The sequence below is a fragment of the Peromyscus eremicus genome, chromosome 2, assembly GCF_949786415.1.
Source record: "Peromyscus eremicus chromosome 2, PerEre_H2_v1, whole genome shotgun sequence".
NCBI lineage: Eukaryota > Metazoa > Chordata > Mammalia > Rodentia > Cricetidae > Peromyscus > Peromyscus eremicus.
Genome location: NC_081417.1, coordinates 98,947,657 through 98,973,950, shown reverse-complemented (window position 1 = coordinate 98,973,950; position 26,294 = coordinate 98,947,657). Strand labels below are relative to the sequence as shown.

Sequence of the window (26,294 nt, the reverse complement as noted above, 5' to 3'; positions counted from 1 at the left end):
GAAATCAATCAGTTTCATGCATAAAATTTGTTTTGTTGTATAATAAAATTTATAGCTTAATTACAGAAAAAGAAAAATTCTGTAATAGTCACAATTTTTATCTAAACCTCAACTAAAACAGGCTCTGTAAGTCCAGGTGAGGCCACGAACTTGAAGTGGCCAATCAAAGACTGGTCCAACTTGAGATCCATGCCAATAGATGGAACCCACACCTGACACTGCCTGGAGGTCCAGGACCCAGAGGCTGGACAGCCTACAGACCTAAAAGAGAACCAAACATGATTGGCAAAAAAAGAGTCAATGAAATTATTCCTAATGATATTCTGCTACACTTGTAGACCGGAGTCTAGGATAACGGTCATCAGAGAGGCTTCATCCAACAACCAAGGGAAGCAGAGGCAGAGACCCACAGTCAAACATCAGGCAGAGCTCAGAGACTCCCTGGGAAGAAGGGAAAGAAGGTTTGCAGGAACCAGAAGGGTCAAGTACACCACAAGAAAACAGCCCACAGAATCAGCTAACCTGAGCTCACAGGGGCTCACAGACACTAAACCAACAGCCAGGGAGCCTGCATGGGACGGACCTAAGTACTCTACATATATGTTATGGTTGTGTAGGTTGGTCTTCTTGTGGTACTCCTAACAGTGGGAACAGGGGCTGTCTCTGGCTCTTTTGTCTGCTTTTGGGACCCTTTTCCTTCTAGTGGGTTGCCTTGTCCAGCTTTAATATGAGGCTATGTGCTTAGTCGTATTGTAACTTGATATGCCATATTTAGCTAATATCCCTGGGAGGCCTGCTCTTTTCTGAATGGAAACAAGGAGTGGATCTGGGGGAGAGGGAAGGTAGTGGAGAGAGCCTGGGAGGAGAGGAAAAAGGGGAAACTGGGGTCAGGATGTAATATATGAGAGAATAATAATAAAAAAAAAAATACCTGCCACTCCCTGGGGGCAGCACACCACTAACTGTTAGAAGTGACCAATAGAAAACCGGACAAACAAGCTGGAGAAATGAGTTAAAAGCACTTTGTGCTCTTGCAGCAGACCTGAGTTCAGTTCCCAGAATCCACATGGTGGTTCGCCATCATCCGTAACTCCAGTTACAAATATTTTCCTTATTCTATCAAGCAAATATTCCTATAACATGCAAGAATATATTATGTGATTGCGGGAGGGGCACTTCAGGGTTAGGGAGAAACCTGGTGCCCGGGAAACCACCAGAAATCCACAAGGATGACCCCAGCTAAGACTCCTAGCAATAGTGGAGAGGGTGCTTGAACTGGCCCTCTACTGTAATCAGATAGGTTACTACCCTAATTGTCATCAGAGATACTCTATCCAGTAACTGATGGAAGCAGATGCAGAGATCCAAGCACTGGACCAAACTCCAGGAGTCTTCCTGAAGAAGCCCATGGGAGGCCTGCCTCTTTCTGAATGAAGACAGAGGAGGAGTGGATGGGGAAGGGGGTTGATAGGAGTTGCAGGGGTAGTGAGGGGATGGGAGGAAAGAACAGAGGGGAAACTGTGGTCTGGTATGTAAAATAAATGAAAAAAAAAGTTAATTTAAAAAAAAAACTTAAAAATTTGCCGGGCGGTGATGGTGCACGCCTTTAATCCCAGCACTTGGGAGGCAGAGCCAGGCGGATCTCTGTGAGTTCGAGGCCAGCTTGGGCTACCAAGTGAGTTCCAGGAAAGGCGCAAAGCTACACAGAGAAACCCTGTCTCAAAAAACAAAAAAAAACAAAAAAAAAAAAACTTAAAAATTAATGTATTATGTTTATCAAGTTTTCCTTTAAATAATTATAAAGTATTATTTTTCAAATGTAAAATATGAAGGTCTCTTGAAATAATAAATTATATTTTTCAGCATAAAAGTCCTTAAAGGTATAAAGAACTGAAAGAGAATCAAGCAACACAGCCAGTGTTTAACTTCTGTATACAGCAACTTCATCATGTATACTGTCCTGTTCTCCAAAATTATTTTTTTCACTTATGCAGCTATAATACTCATCTGAGTGTATTGTGACTGCCAACTAAAATAATGAAAACTCTTTGTATTGTGTTGATCTGAGTATACACACTCATTGACATTAGTTTGCTTTTCTCAAAAAAAAAAAATCCTAAAATAACAAACTACATAAAAATATATGAGTAAGGAGGAGGACATGAGGGTCTGGGCTCCTGACTGGGCAGCCCTGCCCTCTAAACCCTAGCCTCCAAGGGCACATCCTTTGCTTCACTACCACCCACCTAACAGCAGCCTCCCCACACCCCAAACATTCCCCAACGAATCAGTGATCACCAGTCACCAGAGCCACAGGCCCCACCTGCACCTGGAGTAAGAGGGACCCCCCCTAAGGCACAGGCCCCATCTGCACTGATTGGAGGAAGAGATGGGTAGACAGTGTAAGAATACATTCAACAACATAAAGAGCAATATGGCACCACCAGAAACTAGTAGTTCTACAACAGCAAGACCTAAACACCCCAATGTTAAAGAAGCAAAAGAAAATGAGCTTAAAAATAACTTTATAAAGATGATAGAAGCCCTTAAAGAGGAAATGAAAAATTCCCTTAAAGAAATGGAGGAAAAGACAAACAAAAAAATGGAAGAAATCAATAAATCCCTTAAAGAAAGCCAAGAAAAAACAAACAGGTGAAGGAAACAAACAGTTCAAGACTTGAAAATTGAAATAGAGGCAATAAAGAAAACACAAACCAAAAAAATTCTGGAAAAAGGAAATCTAAGTAAACAAACAGGAACTACAGAATACAAAAGATGGAAGAAAGACTCTTGGGCTTTGAGGATAGGATACAGGAAATAGATTCATCCATCAAAGAAATGTTAAACCCAGCACATTTTAAACACAAAACATCCAGGACATCTAGGACACCAAAAAGACCAAACCTAAGAATAATAGGAATAGAAGAAGGAGAAGAATTCCAGCTCAAAGGCACTGTTGAAAATATATTCAACAAAATCATAGAAGAAAACTTTCCCAACTTAAAGAAGGACATGCCGATGAAAGTACAAGAAGCTTACAGAACACCAATAGACTGGTCCAAAAAAACAAAAAAAAAAAAATATTCCCTTTAAAAATACATTCATGCAATATTTTGTCTCATAAATGTACTACAATGTATTTAATCATTTTCCTGTTGGTGAATATTCAGGTTGTAGCATTTTTCACTATTAAAACATAAGAGCACACTTTTTGATTATCCAATATCAAATGGTCAGCCCTAAAAAGATACATACAAACATACATACAAGTAACACTATATAGAGTGAGCAGATTGTACTTACGTTTTTATTTTGTTCTAAAAAAATGTTTTAAGTAATCCTAATAACTGTTCCTAAATGGCAAACCCATAAATCCAGCTGCAAAATGATCACCCTTAACTTATCTCCCTCATATCCACATTATGAAAAATCTCTAAGCTTTACCTTCCAAATACAAACCAAAACCTCAGCATCCTTACTCCTACTATTCTGGTCTAAGCCACTATCATATTCCATCAGGATTCTACTGTAACCCGATTTCTTTCTGTTTCTGCTTTTGCATACTTCCTTTCGATATTCTAATGTGTGCTGGAATAAGGCTTTGACAGTACAAAATGAAAACAATACCTCCTCTACCTAAAAAAACAGAATACAAAATATAGCATACATCTAGGTTGATCTGTGAAATTTTTAATAATGGTTATAGACAAAAGATAAATGGGATTGCATAAAAGGTTTTGTTTATTAAGTTTATAATAAGCATGCTTGGTTACAAAAGACAATTTTAGATGCCTGTAAAATAATTATGCAAAGTAAGTTGAAAGACATAACATAAAATACTTTAAATAACTTGTAAAATGTAATCTAATCAAAGTACTCAATTAAGAAGTGATAGTTTAGCCTAGTGGCACCCACCTTTAATCCCAGGACTCTGGAGGCAGAGGCAGGCAGATCTCTTGAGTTCAAGGCCAGCCTGGTCTACAGAGTGAGTTCCAGGACAGTCAGGAATACACAAAGAAGCCCTTTCTTGAAAAAACAAAATAAAGAAAAAAAAGAAAGAAGTTTTAACTTCAGATAACAAATGACTGAGAACAAGTTTAAGCATGAAAAGACTATTTACCTATGAAAATATGCACTTTGAAAACAACAACATATGTCCTAAGCTTAAGCTAAAAGGTAGGTATTATAGTTTAGTATGTGCTTTTCCATTGATCAGGCTAAGAAAAATGAGAATGACAGTTTATTAATCTTTTAGCTTCTAAATTGAATTTTCTGCTAAGCTATTATTTATAATGGGATATGAACACTGTTGCTTTTTTATTCTTTTCCTTGACCTTCATATATAATTGACTACCCTGGAGGTCTCAATAGTGTAACCCATTAGGAAGATAAAAACATATGGGATTAAAGTAAAAATGATAAAACTTTTTTTTAAAGATTTATTTATTTATTATGTATACAGAAGAGGGTACCAGATCTCATTACAGATGGTTGTGAGCCACCATGTGGTTGCTGGGAATTGAACTCAGGACCTCTGGAATAGCAGTCGGTGCTCTTAACCTCTGAGCCATCTCTCCAGCCCAAAATGATAAAACTTTTAAATTAAGTAATGATGTTACTAATCCTACTCTGAGAAAATGAATTATATGACAGATGTTATTTTTATTATACTTGGGGTGTGTCCATTAAAGAATGCTTAAATTGCTTCATCTATTTTTCTTGTCTGGCATTTACTCATTGTACACAGTACTGGGTTACATAGGATATTTTCACAGAAGTATACAAATCACTCTTGGGTACATACTCTCTTACCTTCTTTTTTCTCCTCCCTACTATTTCCCCTTTGTTTCTATGTGCAGTTTCATTCCTAATTTCGTGTGTGTGTGTGTGTGTGTGTGTGTGTGTGTGTGTGTATGTGTGTGTGATGTATGTATGAAATCTAGGAACCACAAGTAAGAAAAATATATGATATTTGTCTTTGTGAGACTGACTTAATTCACTTACTGATTATCTTGAGTTGCATCCATAATCCTGCAAACATGACTTTGTTCTTTATAGCCGATATAAACTTCAGCGTAGATACATACCATGTTTTCTTAATTGTTTGAGAATTTAATATATGAAAACACTATATTAATATCATTTCTACCTTTCCCTCTCCCTTCTCCAACTCTTTCCCATATCCCACCCACCACCTACTCTGAATTTGTTCTCTTCTTCTATAGTTATTATTGTTACATGTATATACACAAATATACATATGTGTGTATATAACACATACTGAGTCCAGTTAGTGTTGCCCTTACGTCATGTGTTGGTTTCACCTGATTAGGTAGGATTGTCCTAAGATATTATTTGAAAGGCTATTGTGAAAGGCACTATTTTCCTAATTTCTTTCTCAGTCCATTTGTCATTTGTATATGGGAAGACTATTGATCTGAGTTAATTTTGTATCATGCTACCTGGCTGAAAATGCTCATCAGCTTTGGAAGTATCCTGGTGGAGCTTTTAGTGTCATTTACGTATGCAATTATATCTGCAAAAAAAACATATTTTTACTTCTTCCTTTCCTATGTGTATCCCCTTGATTTCCTTCAGCTGTCTTATTGCTTGTTCTAAGACTTTAAGCACTATATGGAACAAGTATGGAGAAAATGGACAACCTTGCCTTAGTCCTAACTTTTGGGGAAATTTTTTGAGTTTCTCAAGTTTCTATTTAAGTTGATGCTGGCTGTGAGCTGTAAATTTTTATTATATTGAGGTATGTCCCTTATATCCCTAGTATCCACAGAACTTTTATCATGAAGGGATGTTGAATTTTTTCAAACACCTTTTCTGAATCTAATGAGATGATCCTGTGGTTTGTTTATATGGTGGAATACATTTATCAATTTATGTATATTGAACCATCCATACATCTCTGTGATAAAGGCTACTTGATCAGGGTGGACTTTCTTTTTTATGTGTTCTTGGATTCAGTTTGCAAGTATTTTATTGGGAATTCTTTCATCTACATTCATAAGGGAAATTGGTCTGTAATTCTCTTTCTTTGTTTGGTCTTTATGTGAGTTAGGTATCAGGGTAACCATGACCTCATAAAATAAATTGGGCAATGTTCCTTCGTTTCTATTTTTTTAGAATAATCTGAGGAGTGTTGGCATTGATTCTTTGAAGGTCTGATAGAATTCTACACTGAATCCATCTGACCCTGAGCTTTTTGAGTGGGAAGGGAGATTTTCAATTACAGCTCTGTTTCAATAGAGTTATGGGTCTAAATTGGGTCTAAGTTTAAATTGTTTGTTCCATCTTGATTCAACTGTGGTAGGTCACATATTGGGAAATTTGTCCATTTCTTTTAGGGTTTGCAATTTGATAGAGTACAGATTTTTAAAGTTTGTCCTTTTGATTCTCTGGATTTCACCAATATCTGTTTTAAAGTTTCCCTTTTCATCCCCAGTTTTATTGTGTCTTTTGGTTTACTTGCTAAAGATTTGCCAATCTTGCTGATTTTCTCAAAGAGCCAACTCTGTTTCATTGATTCTTTGTACTATTTTTTAATTGTTTGTTTTGTTTCTATTTAATTGAATGCCATATAGAACTAGAAAAGAAACACCATGACACATAATAATCATAACACTAAATGTACAAAATAAAGAAAGGATATTCCTTGGTAGACAACTCTTTGGTTAGATTAGGGAAATTTTCTTCTATGATTCTATTGAAAAATATTTTCTATGTCTTGGATCTGTGTTTTCTACTCCTTCCTCTGTTCCTATCATTTGTATATTTGGTCTTTTCATAGTGTCCCAGATCTAATAGATGTGCCTGGATTTTTTTTTTTAGATTTAACCTTTTCTTTGTGTTTTGTCTTCAAAACCTGAGATCCACTCTTCTATATCTTGTCCTCTGTTGGTGAGGTTTATCTCTGAGGTTTGTTTGACTTCCTCAACTTTTCATTTAGTTTTATTTCACTTTGGTGTTCCTTTAGTGATTCTCTTTCTTTGTTAAATTCTATTCTCATGTCGTGGATTGTTTTCATTATTTATTTCAACTGCATATGTTTTCATGATCATTTATCCATGTCCTCTTTAAGGTCCTTGAACATATTCATAATTGCTAGTTGGAAGTCCTTGTATTGTACTTCAGCTAAATTGTTTTTTCTGGGCTTATTATTATAGAGTTGCTAGTTTCTGGACGCATATTGAATTGATTGCCCACATTTGCATTTTTGCACTGGGATCTAGGCATCTGGAGTTACAATGTTTGAGGTGTTTCTTGATATAAATATCTGGTCTCACCCTTAATGGGTGGGTGTTCCATTCTTTGGTTGCTGTTTCCCCAATATGGGTCCTACCCAAGTGTGGCAGCTATGGGTCCCAGAACCCTAGTCAAGTATGGCTAGTAGAAAGCCTAGTAGAAAGCTGAAGGTTCTAAAGGTCCTAGGGGAGTCACAAAGGACCACAGACAGGCTAGCAGGAAAAGCTGAAAGGAGTATCAGGGACGCCCTTTGGTCCATACCAAGAGGCTGAATTTCAAGGGGATGGAAGTGGACTGAGACGGGGGACTCAGTAGCCAGGCTGCAGCAGGTCTAAGATAAATCTAGAGACTCGAAAGGAAGAGGGTAAGGATAAGGGTAGTGTACCTGAATGTCAGCTTAGTGTGATGGCTGTGGGTCCATGGTAAAGAGAGATTCTGTCGGTTGATGGGGAGTCCCAAAGGAATGGTGACAAACTGGAAAGGCTAAAAGGGGTATTGGAAAGAACTAGGGGTACCCTGAGTCCACACCAAGAGGCCAAGTCCTAAAGGGATGGGTGGTTGCTGGGAAGAGAAGCACCTAGGGTCTCTTATGTATAGAATCATTTACTATGAATAAATCTTTATTTTTAACCTTGCCCCAAACCATTCTATCTCACCATTCCAGGATTTTTCATGAACAAAATTATAAAACCATGATAGAGAATATACGGTTTCATAATACAGTTTCATCTGCCATTACTAAATTCTCACTAGCCATTAGGATGTAGGTATTCTTATAACGAAATTCAGTAGATATATTCTCCACAAAGATAAGTACTGTACTTTCCCAACACTGAAGATTCTAACAATACATGTATTGATAAATTAGATGGTCAGCTCTTATTTTTAAGGAAGATAAATTGGAAGACTCTTTTTAGGTGATCCTATGAATACAAAATATTTTATATCTTCCATAAATAATAAGCATTTACTATGTTAGAGCTACAATTGAAAATTAGAAGAATTTAATAAATACCTAAATTTTCAGGAAGAAATAAATCTATACAAATACAGCTATTCTAAACCTAAATTATCCAGTCTTTGGGAGAAGGGTGGTGGGAACAGGGATTTACTGTGTAACTCAGGCTAGCTTTGAAACCTTATTCTTCTGCTTCCTGAGTGCTAAGATGATAGGCATGTGCTACTATATTCAAATTATCCAGTCATTCTTAACCTCAAACTTATTAGAGAGAAAAATGGAAACCTGCATTTCATACAAGCAGTGTCATTTCAGGAAAATGTATGATGATGCTCAGTCTTCTGCACTGTTCCCACTTCTGCTAAAATTATTGCCATTTCATGAGTACCCTTCATAGCCTCATTTACTCTTATTTCCCAATCCTATCAGCATATTATTTATAGTCCATTTATTTTTAACATATTATGCAACATCATATATACACTAAACCATCAAATTATAACAAAGTAACACAGGGAAATCAACTCATTTTGGGACAGTGAAATGGATATCCAGATAAACCAAGTCCAAGAATGGCACCAGACACAGACACCAAAAGTATCGGTGAAAGTCAATGGTCTTTATTTTCCTAGGTTTTTCAATACCTGATAATTAACGTAAGAAGATTATTGTTACATTTTAAACATTTAAATACTTGACTTTAGCACATTTTATATTTGTACCACCTGAGGTACAAATTTTCTTAGTTGATGTGCAATCATATGAATTGTAATCCTAAAATCCCCCAAAGCCTTCCCTGTGTTCTCTACCCTACAGTAACATCCTTGCTGAATGATTTGCAAGCTCTTTCTATAAGAATATTGGTTCTACAAAAACTAGACCATTTTCAAGATAATTTCTCAGCTAAATTGAATCATAACAGGAGTATACACTAAGATTCTATATTCATGTGTGAAGAACTTGAGGTTTCTGTTCTTTAGTAACATTTTCCTACCTACTCTCCAGAACAGCTCCCATGTTGCCATGTGTCTAGTAGACGTATTCTCTAGTACCCACTTCACAGTAGCCCTTCCTGACTCCCAGCTTCAAGCAAGCAGATGTTCTCTAAGTTATGAGGCCCAAATTTTCTGGTTCTGATTATCAACTCTAGCCTCCAACCGGTCTACAATGAGCTATTTAGACTTCCATTCCTTCATCTTTATTTCTAGTACTGAAATATCTGCTCTCCTTAAGCTTGGTTGTTTACCACCAAGTTCACATGTTATACAGTATATAGCTTCCATTTACCATGATTTAACTGTGTTAGAAAACTGATTTCCAATGCACCCATGTTGAAACACTGAAACCCTTTAAAGGTATGGGGTCATGAAGACTCTACCCTCACAGATGGATTAATGTCATTATTGAGGAAACAGGTTAGTCGTTATGGAAGTGGGCTCCTTATAAAAGGGTAAGTTTAGCTACATTCCCTTTCTCAGGTACCCACGCTGTCTTGTACTCAGCTGTCTGCAACAGGATGATGCAGAAAGGCCTTCACTAGATGCCAGGACCTTGATGGTGTTCTTGCACCCTCCAGACCAGGGAGAAATAAATTTCTGTTTGTATGAATTACCGAGTCTATGGTATTCTGTTACAGCAGCCAAAGAAAGGACTGAGATACCACTCCATGTGTGACTGTGCCATGTACAGGCTTTATTACTATTTCTTTTGTTTTATGTTTACTTGTTTGCAGTTTATCATATATATCAAAAAATCTTTAGCTTGCTCACAAGCCATAGTTTGCCAGTGCCTGATATAATCTAACATAGCCTAATATAGTAGGAAAGAAAAACAATATAATCATCTCAATGGGTGTTTAGAATATATTTTTCAATATCCAATATCAATACATTTTTTCTTAAATAAGTGTAATCTAGAAATAAAACTCCCTTAACTCGTTAAGGATTATAAACTAAAAACCAAAGGCAAATTTCCTTCTTCTTTTACATTTATTTATTGTGTGTAGGCATACATACATGTGTGAGGGTACACACATGCCACATCATGAATGTGCAGGGTAGAGGACAACTTGTGGGAGTCATTCTTTCCTTCCACCATGTCATACACACACACACACACACACACACACACACACACACACACACACACACACTAAATTAATCAATAAATAAATAAATGTAAAGAAATCACTAAAACTAAAATCCCTAAGTGTGGCTGTTTCAGATAAAAAATCACGGGTAAAATTTTTACTCTTCTCTATTTTCTGTATCTTCTATTCATGAATGTGTTTTATTTTATAAATACAAACCTTAAATCTTAAATAAATCTTATTGTTTTAAAGTCTTATGAAAGCCACAGAAGAATATTTATCAAGCATATAATTGCTTTCAAATAGTGTCTTCACTTAGTCTCATGAAAACCCTGAGCTGTGGGCTTCATTAGCCCTATCTCTGCACAGGGAAAGTAACGCTGAGAAGGTTAAGTCGTTTGCTCAAGCGACAGAACTGGGATTTGAATAGAGAAGCCTTGTGCCAAGGCCAGCTTTTTTTTCCACTGAACCATGCTACCTCCCACAAGAGAACATTTTTACATTACCACCTGCTAGTTCTAATTAAGAGAGAGTAATTAAACAATTTTCCACTCCTGACAACAATATTTAAGCTACTCATATTTTAAAGAAACTAACACAAGCAACTCTATCATCTGGAAGATATGGTATCTAAACACAAGTGCCAGCATTTACAGAAATACTCCCGCATGACCCTGCTAACTATGTTACCTATTTATAGGACAGGAAGCACAAACATATTTAATGATCAGTATATTTGTTAAAATGCTGACCTTGATTAATAATCAAAGAAATACAAATTAAAATAACAAACATGTATTACATTAGCAAAAATTCTGTAAATAGAAACTGCCAGTTTGGGCAAACATACAGTTCTCAAACATCTAGGAGCTAATGAATTTGTTAAGAACTTGCTGTGAGCCAACTGATAATATACGCACTTTCGAATGTCTGTGGGAAGCTGGTGTGGTGGCATTGCCGGGGATCTCAGAACTTGGAAGGCTAACACACTAACACACGAGGATCGTGACTCCAAGGTCAATTTGGACTATATGGCATGACTCTGTCTCAAAAATAAAATAGTTTGTGGCTTTTGACCAAGTAATTCCTCATCTAGGAATTAATCCTAATTAAGAAATCACAGAGGATTAAATGAGGTATTACCTGAAAACTCCTTAGCATAATTAAATCTTAGAAAAATCTACCTTAGTTATTGTATGCAATGTTAAGAGCAGATGCTAACAGAATTTACATGGTCTCTGAAGGAGGGTCTTGGTAATGCAGCTGTCTTTGACTTGTTTCTGCTCCTGTTTAAGTAACCCCTACCCATATTACTGAAAATAACCCTTAAAAACCTCACTGGTTCACCAAGTTGGATGGTAGTATCTGTACTTTGGTCTATTGTGGTTTCTCTATCTGGGGTGAGGTGAGTAGATCTGTGTGCTGCATCTTCCTAGGGAAAGTTCTGCCACACAACCCAAGCTTTCCAACCCTAAATACATAAATGTTGTCAATCAAAAAGGAAGAAAGGGAAACGTTACATATATCCAAAGGAATCCAACTCATGAAACCATCAGTGGGGACTCCGCCGGGCCTTCATGAAACCATCAGTGGGGATTCGGCCAGGCCTTGGTGTGCACCAGCTTTGCTCCTTCCTGTGGACCCTCTCAGCCCTCCCTGAGAGCCCATTCCACTGTGGCAGCTGTTAGTACCTAGAGATGGTCTCTACATGAGACCCCGAAGAGGCTGCCGCAAGCTGAGACTTGGGTGGGGAATTTTCACTCTCCTTCTTGTCCTCCATTACATCTCCAGTCTTACCAGCCACCCTGCAGCAGCCTATTTACAGGTGCCACTCCTCCCACCCTACCTCCATACCCTGGAGACTCCTCCAAACCTCGATGTGGACCCTCTCAGCCTTCCCTTCTAGCCCATCCCTATTCTTTGTGCCACCCCGATGCCTAGAAACACTATCTACCTGGACCCCCAGTGGCCACAACAGGCTGGGACTCAGGTAGGTGAATCACACTCTCCTTCCCGTCCTCCATTACAGTATCTCCATTCTCACTCTCAGCCCTGTGTCAACCCACTTGCAGGGCCCCTCTTCCCCCTCAACTCCATTCACTGGAGACTCCCAACTCTTACTCTTGGTCAGACCTAGAGTCCCCTTGGCCCTTTCATCCCTGTAGCTCCAGATGATTCTTAGTTACACTGCAATGTACTTGTAGGAGCCTCTCCTCCTACCCCATCTCCAATTTCCTGGGCACTCCAGCTCTTGGTGTGGACAGGACCCCCAAAGTGCTTCCTGAAGCCCCTCTCAGTCTTTTCTCCTAGTCCATCTCTATCCCTCTCTGCCATTCACCAACCTGAAGAAGCATTCTCTACCAGGCAACTCAGAGCTACCACATTTTCCTAAGATCCAGGGAGAGCAACAGAAACTAAGGAACAGAATACCCACTCACCAAAGACAAGACCAGACATCAACTCCTAGAATCACCTCAGTCATCCTAACTCCAGATGACTAGACACCAGCTCAAAATACACAAAAATTAACAGCCAAGACAATATGCCTCCACCATAAACCAGTAGCCCAACTAATACAGTAGGTCCTGAGAAGTGTAATAACAGCTGAAGCACAAAACAAGGACTTCAAAACAATCATAAATATGTTCAAAGACTGCTGTGGAACAATCTTTGTACACTGTAAATATGTATTACTCTCATTGGTTAACAAAGATGACTGGCCTATAGCTGGGAAGGAAGAGATTGGGAGGGAGAGCCAGACTAGGAGGGCACTGGAAAGAAAAAGGGCGGAGTCTCAGGAGTCACCGGTCAGAAGCAGAGGTAACAGGATGTGTACAAAATAAGGTAAAAAGCCACCCGCCACGTGGTAGAACTTAGATAAGAAATATGGGTTAATTTATGTTGTAAGAGCTAGTTAGTAACAAGCCTAAACTATCAGCCAAGCATTTATAATTAATATGAAGTCCAGGCCTGTGTCAGTTATTTTGGAACTGGTAGGTGGGAAAGAAAAGGACCTTGAAGAAGATAGGACAAATCCCTTAATGAAGTGTGTGAAAACACAAACAGTAGAATAAAATAGTGAAAACAATTCATGACATGAAAGAAGAATGTAACAAAGAAATAGAGTCACTAAAGAAACCTAAACAAGAGCCTGGCGCCTGTGGTGTGATGCCTTGCACAGCCTTGGTGCAGTGGGAAGGGCTTGGACCTGCCTAGGCTCAGTGTGCCAGGCCCTGATGACTCCCCATGGGAGACCTTGATTTGGGGGATGTGGGGATGTGGGGTGGCTTGGGAGGGAGGGCTGGAGGGTGGAAGGAGGTAGGAGGTGGGATCTGTGGGTGGTACGTAGAATGAGTAGAAAATTTCTTAATAAAGAAAAATGAAAAAAAAAGACATTAAAAAAAAGAAACCCAAACAAAAATAAAACTGGAAATGAAAAACGTAGAAAGTCAAACAAAAACCTCAGAGGTAAGCCTCACCAACAGATTACAAAACATGGGAGAATCTCAGGATTGGAGACAAGGTAGAAGAAATGAATACCTTAGTCAAAGAAATTGTTAAATCTAAAATAATCCAGGCACAAAATATCCATGAAATCTGGGCCATTATGAAAAGACCAAATCTAAGAAAATGGGAATAGATGAAAGAGAAGAATCCCAAATCAAAGGAAAAAGTCATCCTGAGTGAGGTAACCTAGATCCCCAAAAGACAAGTATTTTATGTATTCTCTTATATGTGGATGTTAGCTCTTAAGCTTTTGATAGGCATGGTACAATCCATATGACCATGGAGGTTAGGTATAGAATAAAGGACTAGGGGGACCTCCCAGGGAAGGAGAAATAGAATATGTAGTTATGGAGAGAGTGGGGAGACAGGAGAGGGAGGATTAAATGGAGAGGGAGAGAAGGGTAAGAGATGGAATATGGGGAAGGCCAACTAACACTGAGAGCCATTTGAGGGGTCATATGAAAACCCACTACTGTAGAAACTTCTCAAATTATACACATATATGAAAGAAACCTAAGTGATGTCACCAAATAATGGTGGAGACAAAGCCCTAACGAGAGAGAGAGAGAGGGTGTGGAGTTGATTGGTAGGTAGATGGGAAGGATTGGGGAGGAGTTGGCAGAAGGAAAACAATGATCAGAATATATTATATGAAAAAATTATTTTCAATAAAAAATACATTTTAGAACATTATTGCTGTTAAAATACCTACTTTGGAGGCTAGAGAGATGGCTCAGCAGTTAAGAGCACTGACTGCTCTTCCAGAGGACCCAGGTTCAATTCCCAGCACCCACATGACAGCTAACAATGGTCGATAACTCCAAGATCTGATACCCTCACACAGACATACATGTAGGCAAAACACCAATGCACATAAAATAAAAATAAATTACTTAAAAAATAAAAAATAAAATAAAATACATGCTTTGTTTTCAACCTGTCAGTAAAACCCACTTTTACATTTTCTAGATGTATCCATGAAGGCTTGTAAGTGAGGACAGAATGACACCTCACACCATCCTTACAAACCATTTACAGAGAAAGACTTCACACCTTTGGCCCTATGCCCTGTTCAGGAGCTATGCATGACATATACAAGCACACCAGGATCCACACAAGCAACAAATAACTCATTATACAAAAGATGCTTTACCTTAACAGCTTCTCCAAGAGTCTGGTTTTTGTCAGCTTCCTCGCTGGAGTGCAACTCAAGTCTGTAATTCAGTTCCTGTAGTTGCTGGGCCTGTTCGTTCAACAGCATTTGTGCCTGCTGTTCCCGAAGTAATGCATTATTTAGTTCTTCACATGCACTTTCAAACTTCTCGTGGGTGATCAGTTTCTTTAAGAAGAAGAAAAACAAATCGGTTGCAAGCCAATTGTATTGCCGTGCTATTTACTCATCAGAGCTGTATTTGGTAACATAAAGACCACAGCAAGGGGCTGGAAAGATGGCTCTGTGCTTAAGAACACCGACTGCTCTAGATCAGAGTTCAGGTCCAAGCACCCACAAGGGGAACAGCTCACAACCACCTAGGACTCCAGCTCTAGGGGACCTAATGCCCTCTCCTGTCCTCCACAGATACCTGGACACACATGTCATACACTCACACAGATACCGATACATAAATAGAAATTTGCAAAATAATATAATGACAACCATTTCTAAGAATTTATTATAAAACAAAACATAAAATCTGTTTTACTCAAAATAAAAGTCAAAATAAACTATTACTTTTGTTTTTAAAGTAAAATAATCATACTTTCAAAGTTATCTTTTTGTCAAACAAAATCCTAGAAAACATTTGAAATTCCAAATAAAGTTTTGTTTTTGGTTTGGTTTGGTTTGGTTTGGTTTGGTTTGGTTTGGTTTGGTTTGGTTTGGTTTTTCAGGCCAGGGTCTCCCTGTGTAGCCCTGGCTGTCCTAGAACTTGCTCTGTAGACCAGGCTGGCCTTGAACTCACAGAGACCTGCCTGCCTCTGCCTCAGTAGTACTGAGATTAAAGGCGTGTGTTACCACGCCTGGCTTCCAAATAAAAAACCTTTTGTAAAGATTATGATTCTGGAAAAATATTCAAACAACCTTAAGGACTGAAATGATTGCCTGAATCGGTGTTCACTGTGCGGTTACTCGGCTCTCTCTGGCCCTGTGCCCTCTCTCTAGCAATTCCTACCCAGGCTCACACTCTCATGCTGTCTTGTTTTATTTTCCCCCAGCCATCGTAGTACCAAAATTTGCCTTACTGGTTTTCTTACCTACACACACACCACGAGGAGAAAGCGGCACTGAACTGAGGACTTGGTTAGCTTTCTCACCCGACACAGAGAAGAATTCAAGATATTCCTATGAGAACACCCGCTAATGAAACTACACTGTGATATAAAAGATGACTTCCAATACTGTGGACACTGCTCTGGAAAACTAACAAGAGCTCTACACAGGCCACCATGCCTTAAAGGCGCGTGGGATCTAGGCCAGACCATGTGACTATCCCTTCTTCAAGGCATTTGAGTGAGTAAGACACAGTTACAAGACACCTGACATTGTCATCCTGAAGTGCAAAGAGAAAAATGATTCACAAAAGGTTCATTCCATGAAGGACATGTGGAAACTGGGAGACACACAGATCTCTTCATTATTCTAGCTCTACATGTAGTTACTTAAGAGTCAGAGCTCCCCACTGTGAAAGAGGATTTGAAGTAGACTCATGTAACTCACCACAAACATAACACAACCTGATTTGAATTCTTTAAAAAAATCTAGGAATGGTAGAATAAAGTCTACTTCACTGTATTATCTAGAAAACATAAACTATTGCCATTGTAATGAAACTCTTTAATCTCTCAATTTCCTGACAACACAAAAATAGTTTCTCCAGGGTCCAGAAATTATACAACTCACAGGAAGAGAAAGCTTTGCTTGAATTAAATTTGAGAATAAATTTATAGCATGAGCATATATAATACTAAATATCACTAAATAATCTAATACTAGTATTCAAATTATAATAATGTATAAAGTAAAACAATAAAAATTATTCAAAATATAAGAGAGAAGATTTTTGTCTCCTCCACAAACAGCAGGCTTCTCAATAGAAGGCATTTTAAGAGAGATGTTTTCTAAGGCAAAAGCAAGTCTACTTAACTGCCACATTTCATCATACACCTTTTAGGGCTGTTAGGTTTGTTAATTACATGCCTGTATCAGTTGGACAAAAAGAAGTTTTAATTAGAATAAAAATACATGCTTTAAAATGGCAATCTGGGAAAAACAAGACAGGTTGGCAGGTAAAAGCAGCTGTTGCCATGCAAGCCTGATGGTGTGAGGCTGCTTCCCAGAAGCCATGGTGGAAGAGGGAACCAACTTCTAAAAGTTTTCTTCTAACTTCCACACTCATGCTGGGGTGCAAACGTGCACACACACACACATACACACACAATACACACACATCCATATACACACACAGTGATAATACGTACATACATACATACATACACACATACATATATAAAATGAAAAAATTCGGGGTATATAATCCACTCTTAAGGGCAGCAAATGGCCAAAACAAAACAAACTCAATGGCATTTTTAGAGGTTTTGTTGTTGTTGTTGTTTTTAACCTTACAGGTCCTTTGCATGTATATTATAGTTTCTGGTGTTGTGTTTTTATAGGATTCCTGTGTGTGCAAACATGTGTCTCCTCTCTGTGTCTATATGTGTTTCTTGTTCTTTTTCTTTGGCTGGTATTTTTCTGCATGTTTGTTTGTTTGGTCCTATCCTGGTTTGTTTTATTTTTATTGTAAATTTTTAGATGGCCTGTTTTCTAATGAAAGAGAGAAAGAAGGAGGTAGAATTGGGTGGAAGCGGAGATAGGAAGAATCTAAGAGGAGCTGGGGGAGGAAAACTAAACAGCATATATTGTATGAAAAAAAATTTTTTCAATAAAAAATAAAATTGGAAAAAATAAATACCAGAAAATTTCAAAACAAAACAATCCTATTGAAGGGACTCTGAATTATTTCTATTGACCAAACAGTCACCGTTAAGGAAAAGACATAGAAAGAGGCGTCCAAACCATAGCTTACTAAGCCAGATCTACTTACGGAGTGCTTGAACTCATTTAACTGCATCTGCAGGTTCTGTGACTTGTCCAGCTCCTTCTTCATTTCATTCAGGGACCGTTTGTACTCTGTGACCTCAAGACGCAGTGCTCGGCGCTCTACCTCAGCTGCGTGCAGCCTTTGGGTAAATCCAAATATCTGCTTTTGTAATGATGCAGTACTTTTCTGTTGTTAAATGAGAGTACATTTCCAAACATCAGCTACAGATTGACTAATAAATCAACAGCAATGAGCACTTTACTAAATTAAATTTAACTCAAACATTACATAAAAAATAATACTAGCTATTTCTAAACCAAGTAAATTTACTCAAGGAGCTTTAATTATTTTATTAAAAGTTTATGTGAAACTAAATGATTCATATACAATTGATTTAAACTATAAATAAGTCTGAGACACATTCTAACCCACAAATCCTAAAGTCACTACTAAATGAAATAGCACATACCATAATGGGCACATGGCTGCGCAAACCATACTTCAGGGCCAGCGTGTTCACTTTGTGAAGTCCACGGGCCAGCCTCTGAACCAGGGAATCTTTTTCTACATATGTTATGCTCCGGCTGCTACGCAGAGGTATGCTTTCCATTGCCAAACTAATTTTATCCATTAGTTTTGCAAAAGAACTCTTGGCTGCACCTATGAGTAAATGTCCACAAATTCTGGAATTTGGATCTTCAAAGGAAAAAAAAAAGCACAAGATATGAGTTGCCTCATGTTAATTTTATAATGTTACTGATCACAATAGAATTTTTCAGTTATATAGTCTTCATGCCTTTACAGTCCCATCCCCATGAAGCTTTCCTATAAAAAGCTGAACTTGGCTTGGCTCACTATTGAACAGTACTTCTGCAGAAAATTTCCTCAATTTACAGTCTGACCTTCACATGGAACATCACTCAGGAAGTCACCTTCCCTTTCCTTCTCTAAAACTGCATATAAATTTGGTTTCTAGTCATAATTATAGCTGCTTATCAAATGGGACCATAATACTTAAATTCTCAGACAAGAAAACACAATTTTCTTTGTTCAGAAGAATTAAAATTCTACAACTATAAATACTTATTTCCCCGTGGGATTTCAGTAATCATCCTGTGTCTAATGGACTTGAGGGTCCTTGTATATGCTACACAACCTGATTACTACCAGATCATTAGGTCTGTAACTAATAACTCTGCTTAATGTTGATAAACAAAACTGTCACTACTCTTCCTACTAACTGATATTCCAGATATGGTTAATAGGCTTATTTATGCCTTCATAAAGGTTATGTAATTTCATTTTCCCTATTCTAACCAGGTCTTAATCTGTCCTTACTTATCTTATGATGCTATTCATGTGAAATGACCAGCACTGAGAGAGTCTTCAAATCCAAATCTAGTCATGTACATTCTACGTTTCAAGAGTCTCTACTACTGGAGTTAATTTAAATTTTGCCTTTCTATCAGAAGGCCAATGTTACCAAATCAGATTGTATTGTGTTAATTGTGGGATTATATACAGTTCAAAACGAAAGAGCAACAATGACCAAGGGCAATCAAGGTTTCCTACAGCATTAAGAACTGCCTCGCCAAAACTCTGCATTCTATTTTACGGATACTCTGTACTCTAAAACTTGAACTGTATTCTATTTCTTCTATTCCTCAGTGTATAAATGGAAGGACAAACTTTATATGCTACGTAACAGTCAAAATTTGAAAATCACACTGCTTCAGAGCATATATAAATTATTGTGTATATTATTGTGCAAGTAAATTTTATTCTATTAACTGCTAGTGCATTGACTTTTGAGAATATAATTTAATGTATTTTCATTCTATATGATACTTATTATAAACATATTCTCAAAGAATGTCATGGACAAAATCATACAAATTTTAATTAAAATACATAATTCTTTTGTTAATAATGAGTCATTTAGTAAGTAATGAATGACAAAAAATTTACTAGCACAATTAGATGGCATTCAACACATAAAGTAGAATAGTTAAGTTAAATAACTAAAAACAAAATATATTAAATAATTCACTGCACAATGAATAAACAGGGAAATTTAATTTTCTCCTAATATTCAATATAGCACATCATTTCATCATCAAATACACATATTCTCTGTGTCTGCAGTTGCACTGTATTTTTAATTGTCCCCTTTCCTTTCCAACTGCCCCATCTTCACTATGCCAGGCCAGCATAGATGGATATTTTTATAGATTTGTTGGATTAATCACATTCCATTTTACTTCCATAGCAGCTGCAACAATACTGAATTCAACAATGCATCCAAAAATACCAAGAAAAATAATACTAATTTTCATGTTATATCAAAAAATACTTTTTAAGCAAATATAAAATCTGATCTTAAATTTTTAAGTAATACAAAAGTAATGGTACTTTCAATAAAAAGAATTTTAAAATAAAAATTCAACTACAATTAAATTATAATACATAGTGGTTGGTTGGTTTGTTTTTACTGTATCACTGAAATGTGTTTGGTAGACATCAACCCCTAGGAAAGAGAAAATTAGATGACAATACAATTCCACAAGGCATTCTTCTGAATTTTTAAGAAGTTAGGAAAGGACACATTCCAAGTCCGTGACCATCATGAACTACAGTCAGAGCACTAAATAATTGATGTTTTAAGAAGCATTTTTATAATAGAGCCCACATTTTAGCATACGAAATACAATTTTTAATAAAAAAGGAAAGGATACTGTAGTGTCAGAATTACATATTTATTTGCATGACAGAAAACAAAAATCACTAGAAATCCTCCTGTTTACTTGTCCCAACTATTTTAAAATTTATACCTGTTAAAAACCTGTTATGTTGAAAGAATTTGCTAGTCATTTTCCCAACTTAGAGAATGTGACCTTTATAAGAAGCAGATCACAGGTTACACAATTACTTTCCCCAATAGAACAGGCACGCTTTCACATCCACAAACAAATCTTCAAAACAAATTCCTAAACAGCCAATTGGCCTAGCAATTCTAACCCTGAAGGTTGCAGGACTCCCGGCGGGGACAGGGGATCCTGCAGGAGTCCTGTCCTTCAGCTGCAGCAAGCGCAGCAGCCTGACCATTATTTGTCATAACAAAATACAGACATGAATGACATGTCCGTGATGCTTCTAAAACTAGCAGTCTTTAGAAAGCATTACAGAAATCTATTGCTACCAAAAATACAAGTACTGTATAAAAAGTAGAAGTCTACACTGTGTTTTCTAATTAAAATGTTGCTTTTCCGCTCAGAAAGCGTGCGAAACCTTTAAGCAAAAAGTAAGAGTGAATTAACAATAAAGTATACAAAAGCGTCAACAATGAGTAATGTTAATAACACCAGTAACATTGCTAACTTAACATTTTCTCTTAAATAAGGTCTCACAAGGTAGCCCAGGCTGAACTAGAACTCACTATGTAGGCCAGGCTTGCCCTGGAATCATCCTCTTGCTTTTGTTTCACAGCTGGTACCATAGACATGTACAACCAGGCCTGGCTAAAGTCTTAGTTTCTTAATATACAGCAATAACTTCTTATTAACAGAAATACAATTTCTCAGTGTTTTGACCTTCCAAATATGAAACATGGGTCTTGATATGAACATAATTACACTTCTGAGTTAGGCCCTTTTTAGCTATGTCTTCTACAAAGTTTACTATGCAGTATGCAATAGGAAGTAAGTTGAGTAGCAGCTTACTAGCAAGGGTGTGTTTGAGTCATCTATCTTCAAGACAACTAAATTTAAATTATAGAGAAGATGTGTAATAAAATATACTGACATTCTACTGGTGTTCATTTACCATTGGATATATCCAGAGATATATTCAGAAATCAAATCAAATACATTTGTTTCTATCTTTAAATTTTTATTTTAGACCAGTCATATCAAAAAGTTCAGCTACCTACATTCTATTCCCATAATGATTGATATTTCAGCCCTTTTATGAAAGTAACATCCTCCCCTGTTTGAGGTAAATGATCTCTTGCAGGCATACCATTTGGATATCTAGAAGAGGTAATTTATCTCAAGTGGGCAAACACTATCACAAAAGCAAAAAGGTTGCCACCTGTCCAGTATTTATAGAGGCAACATGAAAACGGGGGTCTCTGCCCACTGCCTTATGAATACATCATCAAAGTTTCTGAAAGTCGTGGTCAAACACTGTAAGTACTTTCTAAAATGTGACTTCACATTCTCATTATTAAACTTCCAGTTTTGTGAAAAAATAAAAAGTAATGTTAGTTCCATTAAGACTAGTTAGTTCCATCAGTATACAAGAAAGAGATAAAACAACGGACATTTAGAGGACATTCACATATTCAGAAGATATGTCTAAGCGAGTGACTTTTTTCTCTAACAAACATTAGCCAGGAGCTCCTATTAGCCAATGTCTTAGTTAGGGTTACTGTTGCTGTAATGAACACCATGACCAAAAGCAACTTGGGGAGGAAAGGGTTTGTTTCACTCACAGTTCCATATAACAGTCCATCATTGAAAACAGTGAGGACTGGAACTCACATAGGGCAGGAACCTGGAGGCAGGAGCTGATGCAGAGGCCATGGAGGGGAGCTGCTTACTGGCTTGCTCACATGGCTTGCTCAGACTGATTTCTATAGAACCCAGGACCTCCAGCCCAGGGGTGGCACCACCTACAATGGGCTGGGCCCTCCCCTATCAATCACTAATTAAGAAAATGCCCTACCTACAGGCTTGCCTGTAGCCTGATTTTAAAGAGACATTTTCTTAATTGAGTCTCTCTCCTCTCATATGACTTTAGCTTATATCAAGTTCACATAAAACTATCCAGCACAGCCAGAATTTACACATGAGAATGTTAAGTCGGAAAGAGTCATACAAATAGCATACAATAGCACACACTCAGATGCCAAATTCTTAGTCAATGTTCCAACACAGTCAAGAGCACACTCTGTCTCCTACAAGATAGCTTATATATAATTCAGAATTCACTCTAAATGCCTAACTTTTAAAAATAATCACTAATTGAATCGTCTTTAACCTAAGAATAAACACAAGCAATACAGTTATGTAATGTGCTAAGAAGTACTGCTTGATGTTGGCATACATGAGCATAGACTTCCTGGGTCTGCACAGAAGGAAGTCACAGTGACGCTGTCAGTACACAATCCTGATGTTTACAGGAGTTTAAATTTCCAGCAAGCTCTTGAAAGGGGAGGAGCAGCAGGGAAGTAGCTCAGTGGTGGGGTGCTTACCTCACATGGACAAGACCCTGGGTTTGATCCCAGCACTGAAAAAAAAAAGGAGGAGAAAGAAGAGAGAGGGAATATGGAGAGTCTGGAAGAACACGTAAGAAAATATATAAGCACTAAAATAAATATTCCTGAGTGGTTTTAGTAATCTCCTTTCTGTCTTTCAATTTTGCTACTCTGCACACTTCAGATGAACAGATGATATGATGTGTGACTTATAGTGAGTGGCTTCTTTGACTATGGTGTCGAGGTTCTTCCTGTCGCAGCACATACAAGTTCTTTCTTTCTTGTGGCCAAATGTGTGTGTCCATCCACTCATGGGCTGGGGATAGTTCAATGTGTGTTCACATTTTTTTTACTATTACTAGTGCTGTGAGCACTTATGCTCACATTTTTATGTAGATACATGTCTTCATTTCTCTTAAATATATAAATAGCAATGGAATTACTAGCTTATAATATAGCTCAATGCTAACCTTTTAAGAAACCACAAAACTCTGTTCCAAAGCAGCTCATCATTGTTATTCCTTCCAACAATATATGAATGCTTTCATATGTTACCTTTCTCTTCTCCCTTTCTGAGCAAACATAGTCCTGTAGAGCAGGCAAGAACCAATGTGAAGATGATAAGGATGGCAGAGCAGAAATACTCTGAATTTTTCTAGATCTCTAGACTTCCTACTTCTTAGAAGAGAGAAAATAACCAATTTGATCACAGTGCTTTAAGTAGGTCTTCCATAAACTACACAGAAAGTAAAACTGTGGCAGCCCCAAATATACAATATTTTTATTTAAAAATGAAATTTCCTCTCGATCTTTACATAGTAATTAAAATAAAACCAGCTTTCCTTTCCACTTATGTGTACGCACATACATGGCATGTGTACAAGGCTGCATGTTTATACGCATGCATCTGTATGCACACAGGCGGCAGTCAGAGGCTGATGTCTGGCTTGGCTACTCTAGCTAGCAAACTTGCCTCTCAAGCACTGGTGTTGCAGGCAGGCCATTATAGCCACTCAGCCTTTCCATGGGTGTTGGGGATCCAAACTCCAGTCTCTAGGCTTGCATGGGCAAGTGCTTTACCCACTGAACCTCTCTCTCCCCAGCCCCAAACTATCTTTGAAAGTGCTAAAACTGCAGAGATGACTCAGCAGGGAACAGTCCTTGCTGCTCCTGCAGAGGACCTGGCCTCTGTTCCCAGCACCCACTGTGGCTCACAATAACTCTAACACCAGGGGACCAGCACACACGTGGTGTACCTACATACATGCAGACAAAACATTCATACACATAAAATAAAATAAATAAATCTTTAAAAATTACAGTTAAAACTGTATCTAACCTGCAAATTGCCTTGAAGTTTTAAACCAATAAATTCTTACTGTAAGTTGCTATACATTTCTCTATTATTTATTAATGCACTAATAAAATGAATAAAATATTTTCCTAAGCAAAGCCAAAAGAAGATAAAGACTATTTCAAGTACTTCAGAAATTTCCTCAGTCTGCTAAAGTACTCTATGAGCAAGGTGATACAACCATCCCTACTTTATACATAAAGAAACAGACACAATTTCCTTTTCTTTTCTGGGAGTGTCTTTTGTCATACTGGGGATTGAACCTAAGGCCCCATGTATGGTAGAAGCCACTGAGTTTAAACACAGAATTTTTTAACTTTTTATTTTCAAAGTCTCACTAAGTAGACCAGGCTGGCCTTGAACTTACTCTGTAGTCAAGGCTAGCTTTGAATTTGTGATTATCCTGTTTTAACCTCCTCTGAGAATACAGGCCTGCAGCACCAGGCACACAGCACAGAATAAATAATTTCTCCGGCACCACATGGCTGGTATCAGAAGTCTTATTTACATCTAAAACACTCCCTCTGTTATGGTAAACTCCACCAATTTTAGACTATAAAATTGATAATCTGTATCTTAAGTGTACAAAGATATGTGGGTATATTTTTATTAATGTTTACACTATTTTCATGGTAAAAGTGGTGGTAAGGGAAAAACTACAATTTAATCTCACGTATAGGGTGAGTGTTAAATAAGATGTTCCATGGTATTATCTCAGTAAATTCTTGGTTTAAGATTTATTTATTTTCTTTCTAACTAGGTATTTCTGCATGTGAGTGTACGCACATGAGTGTAGTGCCTATAGAGACCAGAAACAGCCAGTGTTGGATCCCCCAGAACTGGAGCTATGAGCTGCCCAACATGGATGCTAAGAACTAAACACTGACTGCTCTTCCAGACGTCCCAAGTTTGATTCCCAAAGTCCTTAATGGGATCACAATTGTCTGTAACTCCAGACTTAGGGGGTCCAACGCCCTCTGATGGCTTTCACAGGCACTGCACACACATGATGCACAAACATACACACAGGCAAAACACCCATACACATAAAATAAAATTAAAATGCAAAAACCTAAATATATGCATTTCATTATAAACATGGCTACATAAGCTTTCAACACTTTAATTACATTTATTACACTCATTATTCCATGAAAACCATTTACCTTTAGCTGTCTGAAAATGTTTCTTTTTTTCTAGTGAAATATCTGATGTTTCTATTTTAATACACTTGAAAATGCATAAAAAATATATTAATCCCTCATTATGTTTGGAGAAATTCTTCTACTATCCTGCACTAGCTTTCCTGTCTCTATAAGGAAAACACCTGACAGAAACAACTAAAGTGAAGAAAGGTTTGCTTATCTCAGTTTCAGAAGTGTGATTACATCATAGCAAGGAGGGCCTGGTGGAGCAAAGCAGTTTATGCCATGCAAGCCAGGAAGCAAAATGCACCAAATGTCCAGTTATATTCTATAATACACAATTTTAAATTTTATATGGAAACACAGAAGACCAAGAATAGCCAAAACACTCCTAAACAGAAAAGGCAATACTGGAGACAACACAATACCTAATCCTTACTACACTACAGAGATCCAGTAACAAAGCAGCATGGTGCTGATAAAGTGTGGTGATATTTTATCTGTGTCCCCCAGTAAAGTTTATCTGAGGATCAGAAGAAAAAGTCAGCCACTATAGTAAACATAGACGTCAGGCAGTGGTAGAACACATCTTTAATCCTATCACTCGGGCAGTGGTAGCACACATCTTTA

General features: G+C 37.6%; 1 protein-coding gene across 4 annotated transcripts in view; it reads right to left on the bottom strand.

Annotated features, from left to right (window-relative positions):
* The window catches only part of Ccdc171 (coiled-coil domain containing 171), a 257,585-nt gene that overhangs the window by 104,486 nt on the left and 126,805 nt on the right, over window positions 1–26,294 (bottom strand). For all 4 annotated transcript variants that reach the window (XM_059254493.1, XM_059254492.1, XM_059254495.1 and 1 more), the window contains 3 exons: window positions 18,378–18,604; window positions 17,912–18,094; window positions 14,965–15,150 (listed from right to left, as the gene is read on the bottom strand). In XM_059254493.1, coding sequence (XP_059110476.1) covers window positions 14,965–15,150; window positions 17,912–18,094; window positions 18,378–18,604 — 596 coding nt within the window. The remainder of the gene's footprint in view (window positions 1–14,964; window positions 15,151–17,911; window positions 18,095–18,377; window positions 18,605–26,294) is intronic.